Source organism: Heteronotia binoei, chromosome 17 (genome assembly GCF_032191835.1).
Source record: "Heteronotia binoei isolate CCM8104 ecotype False Entrance Well chromosome 17, APGP_CSIRO_Hbin_v1, whole genome shotgun sequence".
Taxonomy (NCBI): Eukaryota; Metazoa; Chordata; class Lepidosauria; order Squamata; family Gekkonidae; genus Heteronotia; species Heteronotia binoei.
Genome location: NC_083239.1, coordinates 24,800,993 through 24,816,331, shown reverse-complemented (window position 1 = coordinate 24,816,331; position 15,339 = coordinate 24,800,993). Strand labels below are relative to the sequence as shown.

Below are 15,339 nucleotides of genomic sequence, written 5' to 3'. Positions count from 1 at the left end.
CTTTAGGAGTTGTGAAAAACCCAGGAGGGCAGGGCAGAAATGGGGCCTGAAGGCCAAAGCAGGCATGTTCTGCCACACCATACTACGAGACTGTGACGGGGGATTTTACCACATTTGTCTCTGGAGTAGAAACAATAACAAATAGCTATGATTGAGATGAATAGACAAGGAGACTTCTTTAGAGACAGAATGGGAGATATGCACTTCGATGTCTCTTAGTCCAAAGTAAGATTTGAAAAATGGTAGCTTTTCTAAACCTGGTTCTGAGGAAATTCTCCATCTCCAATCCCAGTGAAAATATGGAGAAATGTCCATAATATTTGTGTGTAAATAATGAACTGAAAGGAAGGCTGGAAGATTACAAACAAAGATTTAGCATGCTGAGTAAGTACAGAAGAATTGGCTAGTCTCTTCAGTTTTGTTGTTTTTGTTGTGGTTTGGCTCATAATAAAATTCTGAAAACAAGCTGCAGCTACAAATAGAATGGCATATTGATTTTTGTGCTTGCATTCCATTGAACGCCCCTGCTGTTAGGGGAAGTTCTTTCCTTGCTGTTCTGTGAAGCCTGCTGGATAGGAGGAAGAGCCTGCTGCTGGATCCCATGGGGCTCTTATAGGATTTCTTTTCCTGCAAGAAGGTATGTGTCACTGTTGCATGACTCTTACACTATTAAATAAACAATATAGTCAGAATGTATGTTATTAAAGTAAGAGAAGCAACTGAAATGGGTTCACTGTGGTAGCTGAGTTCTCTTTGCAAATTAGTTGTATTGATGAAATTCCATATCTAATGCTTCAGCAGTAAAGGGCATACCAAATTCTGATGGGATTAGATTGCCTGTATTTGTGAGGCAAGGTTAAAGCATATTAGGCTTCTGAATATAGAAAAAAGGTGACATGATGGTATTGTGGAAGAGGGAGCAGTTTGTCCACTGCCTATGTACCAAGCATAGTTATAATAATTGTATGTTATCAAGTCACAACTGACTCATGGTAGCTACAGGACCAAGGGGTTTTCAAGGCAAACAGAGGTGGTTTGCCATTGCCTTCCTCAGCACAGCATCCCTGGTCTTCCTTGGTGGTATTCCATCCAAGTATTAAACAGGGCTGACCCAGGGGTCATTTTGTAGAAAAATAGGTGGTGGAGCTCATCCAGGGATTGTTATGCAGCTGCACCTACTATTCAATGGACAAGGTGGGAAGGAGGAGGGGGAACCCTCAGAAAGGTTCAGGAGCTGTGCTCCTGTGAGCTCCTGCTGAATCCAAGGCCTGGCTGACCCTTCTTCTGAGATGTGATGAGATTGGGCTAGTCTGGGCTGTTAGGGAATGCTTTTAATAGAAGCATTTTACTACATCCTGGAACAGACAGAGAGCAGCCAATGCAATGTGACGACCCAGAGCTGAACTGTGAACTCAAAGGCCCCCTGGCTCAAACCACACATCCGCCATATGTTCACTGCTAGTCTCATCCTCTTGCCCCCAATTTCCCATAGGTGTTGGCATTTTCTAGACCTAAGATCTGCAAGAGTTCAATTATTTTCTGTCTCTGGTTTAGGATCAATGAATAATCTTCCTCCCTTTCAATTTGTGTGCCCAGGTAGTAAGAAATATCTCCTGGTGCCTTAATTTCTAATTTTCTGCTTAAGCACTTTACCACACTGTTATAGTCAATTTGCCTGTCATAACCCAGAATCAAGTAATCAACACACAAGAATAAAAGTATGATTTTGTGCTTAGTCTACAGACATGAATTCACTTCTCCTTGATCGAAGCCTTACGCTATGAACATTCTGTGTAATTTTTTATTCCAGGCACATGCTGTCTGTTCTAGTTCATACAGCCCCTTCTGCAGTTTGCAGACTAAATTTGGTTTGGGGGTCTATAAAACCTTCTGCCTGGTCCATGTACAGACCTTCCTGAACCTCCCCATGAAGAAGTGCTGTCTTCACATCTAGATCTTTGACCTGCATTTTCTTGGACGCTACTATGCTCAAAACTAATCCAATTGTACTGTTTCTCCAGCGGTGCAAAAGTTTAACCAAAGTCCTGACTAGGGATGGGCACAGACTGGGAAAATTTAAGTTTGTGGGGTCTCATGAACCACAAACCTACTAACCTTTCCATGTAATGAATCGGTTTGAAGTTTCTGATGTGGTGCAACTTGCAAAAACCATTGAATGGCAAGTTCACTCGCCAAGTCAGGCCACTGCTGTCTATTTAAATGCCTTCTCCAAGTCCTGCCATAGGCACCAGCACAATTACTGACATGAACCACATGAGTCTCCCAAAGGCACCTGGACAGTCTGTAGGGGTGGAGGGCATGAACTGAGGTTTGTGAACCACAAACTGGGCCTGGTTTGTGATGAATTTCAGTTCATAATTTAGTCTGTGCCCATCCCTAGCCTTGACCACATTTTTGTGAAAAGCCTTTAGCAACTAATCTTGCTTTGTGATGCTCCACATTTCTGTTTGACCTGAAACACCCACTTACACCCAACAAGATTCTTTCCTGGTGGTAGCTTTGTCAAAGTCCACATTTTATTTTTGTGTAGAGCATCAATTTCCTCTTGTGCTGCCTTCTTCCACCTACTGGCTTTGATTGCTGGCATCTATTCTACTTCCTTCCAGATTGAAGGTTCAGACAGTAACACCAACCTTGTGAGATAAGTCAAGACTGGTACAGCTTTGTTTAGTTGTGATGAACATTGGAGGTATGGTCCTGGATTTTCATCTGCTATCAGTCTAGCTGTCTTCTCATTCCCACTTGCTTCTTCCTGTGTTGTACGGCTCTGAGTGACACAATTATTTTGGAATCTGCCTAAGTATCTTGTTCTGATGTTTCATCATCGCATGCTGGTTCAAGAGCTGGTACTGGTCATCTGCCTTTTCTGAGTCACATGATGCAGTTTCTTCTCTACTGGCTCTGCTTTTGTCAAAGTGAATCACATGTCTGACATAGACTTCACCTGTTTCTGGGTCCAGCACTCTATAATCCTTAATTCCAGAATCATATCCTACAAAAACTTTTTCTCTGGTTCTGGAATCTAGTATTTTCTCTGGGTTCAAACATGAAGCCCTTGCTGCCAAATACTCTAATGAGACCTTGCCATTCCATATTTGGTAAGGTGTATGTGCAGTTTCTTTGGGGCAGTTTGTTCTGGAGATAGTTTGCAGTCAGGATTGCTTTGTCCCACCATTTATTGGGTAGGCCTACATCCATGAACATACATTTGCTCATCTCCAGTTAAGATCTCAATTTTTTTTCAGCGGTGCCATTCTGCTCCGGTGTAAAACTCACCATCCTCCTGTGCAAGGTGCCTTCCTCTGCCAAGGTTTGTGTGTGATGTGATATAAACTCACCACCATTATCCAGCTGTAGCATTTGAGACTTTCCTCCAAACTTGTCACAAACCACAGCAACGTATCTCTTGAGGAATTTATGAACTACCTTATCAAATATGCAACTGAGTACCTTGAGAAATCATCCAAAAAGATTGAAAGTTACCTATTTCCACCATTTGATGCTATGTGTACTGGTCCAAAGACATCACTATGAATTAATTCTAATGGCTAACTACTATGATTCTCAGTGGAAATGAAGATCTAACTCCTTTTGCTCTTGTACAACATGTACATTTGCTTATGTTATTGATGTCACATGGCTCTACGTTAATGCCTTTGGCAAGGTTCTTGTTCTGAAAGTCTAGGATTACCTTTGGATTTACTATGTCCTAGGTACCTTGCCAGATCCGGGCTCTCTTAAGTCTATCCTTTCGTGTGACAGGTGTACCTTTTCACCTGCAAAGCCGCAATTCATACACTTTTCCCTTTAGGTTACCTTGTGCATATACAACATATGTCAAAGCATTTGTTGTCTAATATAGACACACTCAATAAATTAGAGCTTCAAGTATGCACAGGACATCTCCGTATTCATTAGGAAATTTTTGTGAGTCATACTACAACATAAAGTGCCAGTACCTATGCCTTGAATTTGTATGCATTGACCATTAGCAATTTTTATTTCTTTCACTTTCATTAAGTTCATCAAAGAAATCCTTGCAGTGTGTGCTGTGACTAGATGCTCCACTGCCAATTAAATCCCAATATAAATAAATATAAATTAGCCACTTATTATCTTTTCATTCAGCATAATCATAAATAAGGCTTTTCAGGTCAATTAGTTAAAAAAAACCCTTTTCCTTGTATGCTGCATTAGGACCATTATGCTTTTGATTTTTAAAATCACCTGTTTATAGCTTGTGTGCTGTTTCTGTGTGTCTAAGAAAAATTGCTTGTAGAGTTCGATCCTGGCAGAAGCTGGGTTCAGGTAGCCAGTTCAAGGTTGACTCAGCCTTCCGTCCTTCTGAGTTTGGTAAAATGAGTACCCAGTTTGCTGGGGGTAAAGTGTAGATGACTGGGAAGGCAACGGCAAACCACCCTGTAAAAAGTCTGTTGTGAAAACATGATGCGACGTCACCCAAGTGTCAGAAACAACTGGTGCTTGCACAGGGGACTTTTACCTTCAGAACTGGCCCAAGGCACCATGACACCCTGCGCAGTAAGTTTTGAGGTCTCCAAATATTAGCTTGATTCAGCCATCTTTATCACAGCAATGTGGAGAAAGACAATGGAGAATTTCTAAATCAAAAAGAACAAGGGGATCCGCTATGCAAAAACTTTAAATCATTTTAAAACATTAGCTTCTGATAACCTCTGGGCTCATAACCTACTGGGTTAGATGTTAAAAAAAATCATTTGACTTGTAAACACAGAAGCTTTGTGCAGTATCCCCAGTCCTTCACATTTCCCAGTTAAGGGAAAATATTATTCAAACAAATTACAAAGATGATCTGACTTCAATGGTAATACGAGAAAGAAAATTTTAGTTACAAAAATAGGAACACATCTTACATGACATATCCATAAAGGTACATTTAATTTTTTGCGAACATATTAACTTCAAAAAGGCTAACTTGCTACAGCCCCAAGCCCATGTAAGAGAATGGACATGAGAGATCCTGTATAAGATAAAAAAGAAGGCAATTAACAGCCAAAGAGGCTCAACATCTAACCAATGAGAGGGTGGGGCCAACTGCCAAAGGTACCTGAGTTAGAGAATTCTTTTAAACCTTTCCCCTCCAGATCCTCCTGCATGCAAAGTTTCACAATGGAGATACTACAATATGGGGATAATTACAAGGTACTACAAGTTTCTGGTGCAAACTTTGTTCCAGCCAGTATACTTTCTCCCACAGGAACTAGTCAAAAATGGGGTAGCCAATGTACATAAGAAAGTAACTAGAATCAGGATCACTGAAAGGCAGAAACATGATCCCCTGCACATAATGCAGGCCACAGTGTCAAGGGATGCTGTGTATCTTAGTGCTGCCCCCAAGAGGAGCTCTTTACTTCCACTAGTACAGAAATGGAAAAAAGTAAACCATTGCTTTCACAAGGACCATTCAGATGGGAAAAGTATCTTTCTTCTCCCAACACTGCTGACCTGTTTCTGGTACAGCTGGGGAATAGCACTTTTATGGCAAAAAGTCACAGATCAAGCTAAGCAATGCATGTTATGCATGGTCAACCTCTAACCCTACATGTTAGTATTGTACAGAAGAAACTTTTTCTCTTAGCAGTGACTTTAGTCCATGCTTTCCTTGAGGCAATGGAAGCAAGGCTGGAGAACAAAAGGCCTAGCTTGAGGCAACACTTGAAAAATACCTTTAAAATATACTTTGTGTTTGAATGCTAGAAGCATACCAAGCTTCTAGTCAGCAGAGTTATTCTGAGCTAGTCATATTGTTCTGAAGTTTCTCCTTCTTGCGCCATGTACAGTTTATTTAGCCACATAACCATCTCTTTTGTTCCCTCTGCCTCAACATGGCTAGAATGGCAAAGTAGCCATGGGAGACTGGAGTTTCCTGGGAGGAATTTTAGAAGAAGTCCATATTCACTCCACCACCATTGGCAAGGTCTGGCTAACCATCCTCTTCATATTCCGGATGCTCGTTCTTGGTGTGGCAGCCGAAGATGTCTGGAATGATGAGCAGACTGAATTCATTTGCAACACACAGCAACCTGGATGCAGAAATGTGTGTTATGATCATGCCTTCCCCATTTCTCTAATAAGATACTGGGTTTTGCAAGTCATCTTTGTATCCTCACCTTCCTTGGTGTACATGGGCCATGCCTTATACAGACTAAGGACATTAGAAAAAGAACGGCAAAAGAAAAAAGCAAAGCTGAGGGCTGAACTGGAGGGAGCTGAATTTGAAATGATTGAGGATCGTAAAAAAATAGAGAGGGAACTCCGGCAACTGGAGCAAAGGAAGCTCAACAAGGCACCCCTCCGGGGCTCACTGCTCTGTACTTACGTGATCCATATCGTTATTAGATCTATTCTTGAAACTGGATTTATGATTGGCCAATACCTTTTGTATGGATTTCAGCTAGACCCTCTGTATAAATGTCAAACAGCTCCTTGCCCAAACACTGTGGAGTGCTTTGTCTCCAGACCGACGGAAAAGACCGTCTTCCTTGTTTTTATGCAAGCCATAGCAACCGTTTCCTTGTGTTTGAACATCCTGGAGCTCCTGCACCTCGTCTTCAAGAAGACTCGAAAGGGAATCTGCGGCCAGGACAAAAAGAAAGACGAGGCGGACGAGGCTCACACCGCCGCTGCCAGAAATGGCGCGGAGCTGCAACTACGTGCCGGGGCGCCGCAGAGGCCCCTGCCTTCCGCCCCGAGCGGATTCAGCTGGCTCCTGGGAAACCAAACGGAGCTGGCGGCGCTCTGCCATTCAGAGGACCGCCAAGAGCACCGGGGGCCTGCATCGCCGCCTCCTCAGAACAGCAGCAGCTCCAACAACAACGAGGCGGCGCTTCAGGGAGCCAAGGAAGAGCAGAGCAGGCCGCCCCACACTCCACCGGCCGCCAGCAGCAAGCGCGCCGCTCCAGACCTCTGCATCTGAGGAACCGTCGCGCGAGGGCTGACGGAAACCGCCCTCAGGCTACCTCCTCCAGCGAGCGGCGAGGCCTATCTCCCCTTCTGCGCAGGCGCAAGGAGCGCGCCGGGCTCTCCCTGCGGAGCGGCAGCCCCTCCCTCGCTGCAGTCACCGTGGCGACGGGGGAACGCCGTGTCGCCTTCAAAAAAGCCCCAGCGGCGCAGCCATCTTTCCGGCACAGGCGCAGTCGAGGCCGCCGATAGGGAAGCGCCAATGGCGAACAGCAAGGTTCGTTGCCCGAATTGGGACCGGGGTTGGATTGCATGCTCCCCCGCCCCCGCCCCTCACTTCTTTCCCGTTTCCTCTCCGCAGGCCGCCGACTCCAAGCGGGAACAGTTCCGGCGCTACTTGGAAAAGTCGGGGGTGATGGACACGCTCACCAAAGGTAGGCAGGCACCTGCCGGGTGGGAAGGGAAGGGAGGCGCGCTGAGGGGAACACCTTGACTTGCCCGCTCGCTAACTCGCCCCACTCCCCTCGCTTCTTAGTCTTGGTCGCCCTGTACGAAGAACCCGAGAAGCCCAACTGCGCCCTCGAGTATCCTTTGCTTGCTCGTCTTGCATTTCTGCTTCCCGCACGGGAGCGGGCTGGGCAGCTGTTGGTGCATCCACACTACACTAAATAATGCGTTTTTCATACGGATTTTTTTTTGCTATTCTTAGGCCGAGGTCACACTCACCATTAAATCCATCCCTAACCCGTCACTATTATACCCTGCAGTTTTTTTACAATGAATTTCCTCATCAGACATTCTCCATCCTTCAGTTCTAAGCAGTGTTGGTCCCGTCGCTGGTTGATCAGAGGTCTCAACCGGACCTCATTTTTTGAGATGGCATTCCACACCTGCGCAAGCGCAGTACGTGGGATATTTTGCATGGCTTTTTTTTTAAAAGGTGCCAGAAAAGGTGGGCAGCAAAGATGGGAGATCTTCCTCCCCACCCCATTTAAACACCCCACCGTGGTGTTTAAATGGGTGGGGGAGCACGGCAACTCTCTTTGCTGTCTCTCTGTCTGGCAGGGAGACAGCAAAGGTGGGTGATCTTCCTCCCCCCTCCATTTAAACACCCCACCGTGGTGTTTAAATGGGGGGGGGGGAGCATGGCAGCTCTCTTTGCTGTCTCTCTGCCTGGCAGGGAGACAGAAAAGGTGGGTGATCTTTCTCCCCCCCTTTAAGCACCCCGCTGTGGTGTTTAAATGGGGGGGGGTACGGCAACTCTCTTTGCTGTCTCTCCGCCTGGCGGGGAGACGGCAAAGGTGGGTCATCTTCCTCCCCTGGCAGGGAGACAGCAAAGGTGGGAAATCTGCCTCCCCCCCCCCATTTAGGAAAGGTCCCCTGTGCAAGCACCAGTCATTTTCGACTCTGGGGTGATGCTGCTTTCACAAAGTTTTCATGGCAGACCTTTTATGGGGTGGTTTGCCATTGCCTTTCCCAGTCATCTATACTTCCCCACTCCCCCAGCAAGCTGGGTACATATTTTACCGACCTCGGAAGGTTGGAAGGCTGAGTCAACAATTGCTGGCGCAATGATATCATTTGGAGTGGGCTCTCGCAGGGAAGCGGATGTGCGCTTGCAACGAGTCGGCTACAGTGGAGCGTTCAAACATAGAAAGTACACACAGGAGTCGTCGGAAGCATTCTTATTCCGGATTTAATGTACTATAAAAAAAGTCTGCGTCTCAGTCGTGGCAGTTCGGGACACAAATGAGCCAACGACCATTGCCAGATGCTGATGTTTGGACAACCGCATAAAATCCGACATGCATCTGGCTTTCATCCATGCCCATCTCGTCAGTTTATGTGCGTTTGACCTCGGCCTTACACAGTAAAAATCTGGATGTAAAGCGTAGTATTTAGTGTTGTGTGAATGCACCATGTGAGTGCCACCTGGTTTCTTGTGGTTTTGGCCTTAACTTTTGCTGCCAGCTTCCTGAAGCACCACTTGGGGGCAGCTGCTGCGCCGGAGAACCCGGAAGTCGAGGCCCTGCGGCTGGAAGTGGCCGAGGCGAAAGAGAAGTACGAAGCGGTACTGGAAGAGAACAAGAGGCTTAAGGCAAAGGTAATACTCCCCCCACCCCCAGCTTTCCTTTCAGGAGAGACTGTGAGGGGCAATTCTGTGCACCTGGCCTGATTTCCAACCAAATTTTAGGTTGGGGCAGGTCAGGGAGGCAGTGAAAGAAAAAGTTCTGATTTCTGTCCAAAAGCATCTTTGTAGGGGTTGTTCTTTATTTTTGTAAAATGACTTTGCCCCCTTTCCTCTTTGCAGCTGAATCAGTATGAACCACCTCAGGAAGAGAAACGGGGAGAATAAGGTCCTTTGCATGTGACTTAAATAAAGCATTTCGAAGCACAACTAATGTAGTATTGCTCTTTTAATGATAAACCTCTTTTTATTCCATGGTGAACAAGATGATTGTTGTCCTCCCTAGGAAGTGTTTTGAAACACAGGCACTTTAGGAGTAGAGTTTACAGTAGGAGAGGACTGTTGTACTCTGTTCATAACGCTGTGTAAGGCTGGAGAAGCTTGGATATGATGAAGCATTGGATTAATGAGTGATTCTTTTACTGAGGAACATTTAGGAAAATGTCCTGGAGGTTGTCAAGATAATGCTAATTTTTGTGATGCATCTTCCTCTACCCCCTGACTTTTGTAATGCATCTACCACCTCCCACATGACTATTATATTTCTATCCCACTTTTCAGCTTAAACTGGCTCTCAAAGTTGCTGCAGCAATGCAAAAAAAGAATGTGAATGGTTTAGTTAGAATTTAGCATCCTTGTTGGGAGTGGCATTAGTCATTCATTTGTAATCTGCATTTCTTACGGAAGATTTGAGGCTGACATGCAAAAAGTCTGGTTACACCATTCCCCAACGGTGACAGTTTTCAAGGATTGTACTGCTTCCTGGTGGGCTACCTTTCCCAGTGTCCAGGACGCTTTTTCTAGTTGGCAATAAACCATCTAGAACAAAATCCTTTTACAGTGTCTTTGCCTTTAAGTGTAGCAAACAAAATGTTTTGAGTACATTGGCTCCTCAAGCGCCTCAGGAACAGCTGATATGTGGAAGCAAACAGTGCACTGACAAACTTCCATCTTGGGCCCACTGATTGCAAATAATAGGCAGTGGGGGAGGATTTTAGAATGCAATAATAGGTCTGAATCTTGCTTTTGGATAAATAGCAGATTTCTTATGCTTCCTTAGTTAATGGTAGTAAATGTAACCTTTTAAGAATTGAGAGTATAAATGGGATGAGAGTCTTAAGTCCTGATAGACACAGCCATCAAGTTTGCTTATAGTAGGGAAATTAACCCAGGTCATGAAAAACAGAATAGAGGCTGATGTACAGTGGGGGCATCCCTCAGATGTGCCAATTTAATTACTTTGTAAACTAAAAGTGCTATGCATGATATTGGAGCCATGAAATAGAGAGGACAGATGAGCATCTGTTAAAGAGAAAAAAAGATGGTGTCACACAGCAGGGGCCTACGAAGGCTTTCTACTGGCTGCCACCACTCTGGTAAGGGTCTGCATGGGAGGGCCCAGAGCACCCAACCACCTTTGTCTTCCTTATTAGTAAATACCTCTTAACTGAGACCAAGGAGATGCGAGGACCTAAGCAGTATAACAACAGTTTATTTACAGTACTCAAATAATAAGTGGGTAAAACCAGTGAAATATATATACGGTAAAGGTGGGTGCAAATAAACAGAAGCCCTGACGCAACTAACTAGACATTCCCTTCCTCTAATACCAGAACTCACCACCTTGGGTGAGGGATCTCCCCTGCTGCCTCCTCTCCTGCAGCCTTTTCCAGAGAGAACCTCCCTGCCTGCTTGACCCTTTTATGCTCTCCTCCCAGGTCCCACCCCCTCTCTGGGCTAGTTTTCCTCCAGAACCTTGCCATCCAATGAGAGGGGATCCTGGGAGATGTAGACTTTCTGTAGTAACTTTTAGGCAGGCTTCTCTGGAGCCTATAGGCTTCACTAGGCCCAGGATCGTGACAGATGGTAAGGAGATACTTCCTTGAACTCTTAACAGTTTACAGAAACTGGGACAGACCTTTCCCTGTGATATTTTTCCTCTGCTTTCTTTCCCACCTTCAGTTATTGAAATTTATAACTGAGTGTTTCTCAGGATAAGAGAAGAGTTTCTATATATGTACAAGAATTCTTGTGAAATGCTTTCTGGTGAAGACTGAGCATGCTCATGGGAAATGAGAAAGCCATTGTAGGGCTTTAAAAGCAAACAAACCACAGCCATTTATAGTGCAATCCTTAAGTCATTTAAATCCACTGAAATCAGTGGACTGAGAAGGGTGTAACTGTTCTTAGGATTGTACTGTTAGGGTCCAAATAAGGTTGCCATGTCCAATTCAAGAAATATCTGGGGACTTTGGGGGTGGAGCCAGGAACAAGGTTGAGACAAGCATAACTGAACTCCAAAGGGAGTTCTGGCCGTCACATTTAAAGGGACCGCACATCTTTTAGAAATAATGAAGGATGGGGCACCTTCTTTGGGGGCTCATAGAATTGGACCCCCTAGTCCAATCTTTTTGAAACTTGGAGGATGTTTTGAGGAGCAGCATTGGATGCTATGCGGCAAATTGGTGCCTCTACCTGAATAAACAGAGCCCCAGATACCCACAGATCAATTCTCCATTATGTCCTATGGTGATCAGTCGCCATAGGGAATAATGGAGTGCTCAGCAGATATTTCCCTCCCCCCCACTTTCTGATGACCCTGAAGTGGGAGGAGGGCTTCCAAATTGTCGGATCCCCTGCCCCCACCTGGGGATTGCATAGGAGTAAGGAATGCACAGATACAACTGAAGTAGAACAAAATAACTGCACACTATATAGTAGCCAAATAGTCAAAATATGATTGCAAACTACCATAAAAATTCATACAATACAGAAGTGGAAATTCACACCATATGTTCCACACACTGCACACATCACTCATACACATCCAGCACTCAACATAAATCACTGTGTATATAAAGACACATTCCCCTAGGTCCTGTTTCACAGTTCAGAATTCCAGTCCAACTTGAAAGTGTTGTAAGTGTAGGTCTGGAGGGAAATCCACTTCAGTGACACTAGTAAGAAATAGTATCCAGTTTGCTCCAGATTCAATGTTGCAAATTCTTCCTTGAGCTGCAGAAGCAGCCTCACCCCCGACAATAATAGACAGCCATGTATCATGATCAGTGTAAGCCTACCATTTGGGAGGCTTAGATTAAAACCCCCTAGTTTATAAAACGAAATATGCTGGGTGAACGTGATCTGGACAAACACTCTCAGCCTAATGTCCACCTCACTGGCTTGCTTTGCACACACACAGCTGCTTGGCAACCGGGCTAGGGAAAGAGGGAGGACCCAGTTGCACCTGGGAAAACTGCAGCATAATGAGCACAACAGAACATGCAAACATACAGAGAGTGGCAAGGCACAGGAAACATCATACCTTGAAGAAAACTTTCTTCGTTTTAAGTACCACTGGATTCAAACGAAGTTTTGCGAACACAAACGTGAGGGGTGGGGGGAGGGAAGAAGGAAACAGATCCAGCTACTGCAATAAAACTTCTTTGCAAACACGGGGGGGGGGGGGGGCAGAGAAGGAAAAGATCTGGCTTCTGGCTTGAAAGAAACTGTGACTTCAGTGCCACTGCAGTAAAACTTCTTTGTAAACACAGAAACATGGGGAAGGGGAGAAGGAAACAGATGCAGCTCCTAGCTTGAAGGAAACTTTGCATCTTAAGTGCCACTGGAGTAAAACTTTTATTTGCAAATACAGAGAGGGGGGGGTTGGGGAGGGAAGAAGGAACAGACCCAGCTCCTGGCTTGAAGGAAACTTTGCATCTTAAGTGCCACTGGAGTAAAACTTTTATTTGCAAATACAGAGAGGGGGGGGTTGGGGAGGGAAGAAGGAACAGACCCAGCTCCTGGCTTGAAGGAAACTTTGCATCTTAAGTGCCACTGGAGTAAAACTTTTATTTGCAAATACAGAGACATGGGGGTGGGGGGTGGGGGGGGAGGGAAGAAGAAAGAGACCCAGCTCCTGGCGTGAAGGAAACTTTGTGTCTTACATGCCACTGGAGTAAAACTTTTCTTTGCAAGCACACTGGTGTGGAGGGAGGGGGGAGAAAGAAGGAAACAGACCCTACTCATACCTTTGTAGGTCTTCAGTGCTACTGCACTCAAACTTGGCTTGCACACACAGGACCTGCCATAGCAAGCAAGGGGAAGGCGGACCCAATAAATGAGGGGGTGGGATTTGCTGGGAAGAGGAAGTAGCTGATCTCAGCAGTCAGGAAAAAGCCAGTCACATGGAACTGCCAATCTTACTGCCGACCCCAGTAATAATTGGCAACAAATTTTTTAACTGTGGGAGTGGGATTTTTTTTGGGGGGGGGGAGTGCTCTACCGTGAGCCACATTAAAGACCTTGGTGGGCTGGTTCTGGCCCGCGGGCTCTATGTTTGACACCTCTGCTTTAATCCATGTATCTACTATTTCTTCAAGGGAGTCCATTTGAAAGTAGCAGTGAGTGCTGCCAGTGGGATGCTGCTGCTGTGGGTCCTGATCCAGCACATAAATGAGCTTTCATAAGCAGTTCTAAGCTGGAGCAAGGCCTGGCCAGCTGTCTGAAATTTGCCGATAAAATTAGTGGAGTTCAGCAGCTTCCAGGAGGCAGTAAGAGGCTGTCATAGGATCTCAGCCAAAAATGCAAGTCCTTCATATCAGTTTGGAGGGAGCTGGTTGACAAAGGAAGACAAACTGGCAACCAGGGTCTCTGGCTGTGCTGGTTGGTAGAAGGATCTAAAAATTAACCTCCTGAGTAACTCAGTTTTCCTCAGGACCAATTATCAACACATAAAATGTTTGCTTCTTCATCAGGCTCATTACAAAAAAATAAGGGGAGGAGGAGAAAAAGCAACAATTGAAGGCAGGACTGTGTGGATCATGGCCTGCAGCATTGTAGAGCCTGGCGAGGACCTGCCTTGGAGCTAGGGTTGCCAACTGGCATGAAAAATTCCTGGAGGACTTGGGGTGGTGTCGGAGGAGGGCAGAATTTGGGAAAGGAAAGATGCTGCTCAGCAGAAATGTAATGCCATAGATCATGAGGTCCAAGGAAAAACATCTCTGTGGTATGGAGATCAGCTATAATTTCAGAACGCCAGGTCCCTCCTGGAAGTCATGGCAGCAAAAAGATACCCAAAAGTAAACTTTGAATTAATTACTTACATCAAAATTTGTATCAAAATTGTAAGAATTTAATTGAAATTCAAATTCAATATACATAACAATATCTATTTCAATATGAAGTTGAACTCAATGATGAATGTCTCAGAATGGCCTCAATAAAGTGCTTGTGCGAAAACAGCAATATAGTCAGTGCTGCTACATTTGTTGGACTGCATTGCTATTTTTGCACAAGCACTTTATTGTATTGCATCGCAATTAGAGAAGGGAAAAACAAATTCAGCTTCCTATTGAACTAGACATTCATATTGTTATGTATGTTGAATTTGAACTTCAATGAAATTCTTACAATTTTGATGTTACTAATCAGGGCTCTTTTTTAATAGGAACACACAGGAACAAAGTTCTGGCTGGCATGGCACGAGGGGGTGTGGCCTAATATGCAAATGAGTTCATTCAGGGCTTTTTCTACAAAAAAAGTGCCCTGTATTAATTCATGGTTTATTTTGGGTCATCCTCCCTCCTGGAAGCCAGCAACCCTCCTTGGAGCCCTCACGAGATTCAGCATTGCGAGCTGGCCCCTTCTGTTCCAGGGCGGAGAGTCAGTTTGGTGTAGTGGTTAAGTGCATGGACTCTTATCTGGCAGAACTGAGTTTGATTCCCCACTCCTCCACTTGCAGCTGCTGGAATGGCCTTGGGCCAGCCATAGCTCTCGCAGGCGTTGTCTTTGAAAGGGCAGCTGCTGCAAGAGCTCTCTCAGCCCCATCTACCTCACAGGGTATCTGTAGTGTGTGTGTGTGGGGGGGGGGGGAAGTAAAAGAGATTACCACTCTGAGATTCAGAGTATAGGGCGGGATATAAATCCAATATCATCTTCATCATCATCATTTTAAAACAAAGTAAGAGTCAAGTTGCACCTTTACGACCAACAAAGTTTTATTCAGAATGTAAGCTTCCGTGTGCTCTACGCATACTCCATCAGACAAGGAATCAGGTACAGTGACCAGAGCTACATCTAGCTGGCCCGGCAGGCAGTTTTAAAAGAAGGCTCAGAGCGGCGGTGGAAGGGGAGGGGGGAGGCTCATGCGCGGCGGACTCCCTGGGGGGACAAGGTAGCCTTGACGGTAG

At 45.2% G+C, this 15,339-nt stretch overlaps 2 protein-coding genes across 2 annotated transcripts; both read left to right on the top strand.

Annotated features, from left to right (window-relative positions):
• Positions 1-4,871: 4,871 nt before the first annotated feature.
• GJA9 (gap junction protein alpha 9) lies at positions 4,872-6,976 on the top strand. The gene has a single exon (XM_060257632.1). It carries the CDS (start codon positions 5,909-5,911, stop codon positions 6,974-6,976), a length of 1,068 nt encoding a protein of 355 aa, XP_060113615.1. The 5' UTR covers positions 4,872-5,908.
• MYCBP (MYC binding protein) lies at positions 6,896-9,358 on the top strand. The gene is made up of 5 exons (XM_060258623.1): positions 6,896-7,237; positions 7,322-7,394; positions 7,496-7,544; positions 8,932-9,064; positions 9,272-9,358. Exons 1-5 carry the CDS (start codon positions 7,223-7,225, stop codon positions 9,314-9,316), a joined length of 315 nt encoding a protein of 104 aa, XP_060114606.1. The 5' UTR covers positions 6,896-7,222; the 3' UTR covers positions 9,317-9,358.
• Positions 9,359-15,339: the final 5,981 nt, after the last annotated feature.

Excerpts from the sequence above, each read along its gene's own strand:
- GJA9 (XM_060257632.1), top strand. The coding sequence starts at position 5,909 with ATGGGAGACTGGAGTTTCCTGGGAGGAATTTTAGAAGAAGTCCATATT.
- MYCBP (XM_060258623.1), top strand. Across the intron at positions 7,545-8,931 it reads AAGCCCAACTGCGCCCTCGA|CTTCCTGAAGCACCACTTGG; the intron begins GTATCCTTTGCT and ends TTTTGCTGCCAG. Across the intron at positions 9,065-9,271 it reads ACAAGAGGCTTAAGGCAAAG|CTGAATCAGTATGAACCACC; the intron begins GTAATACTCCCC and ends TCCTCTTTGCAG.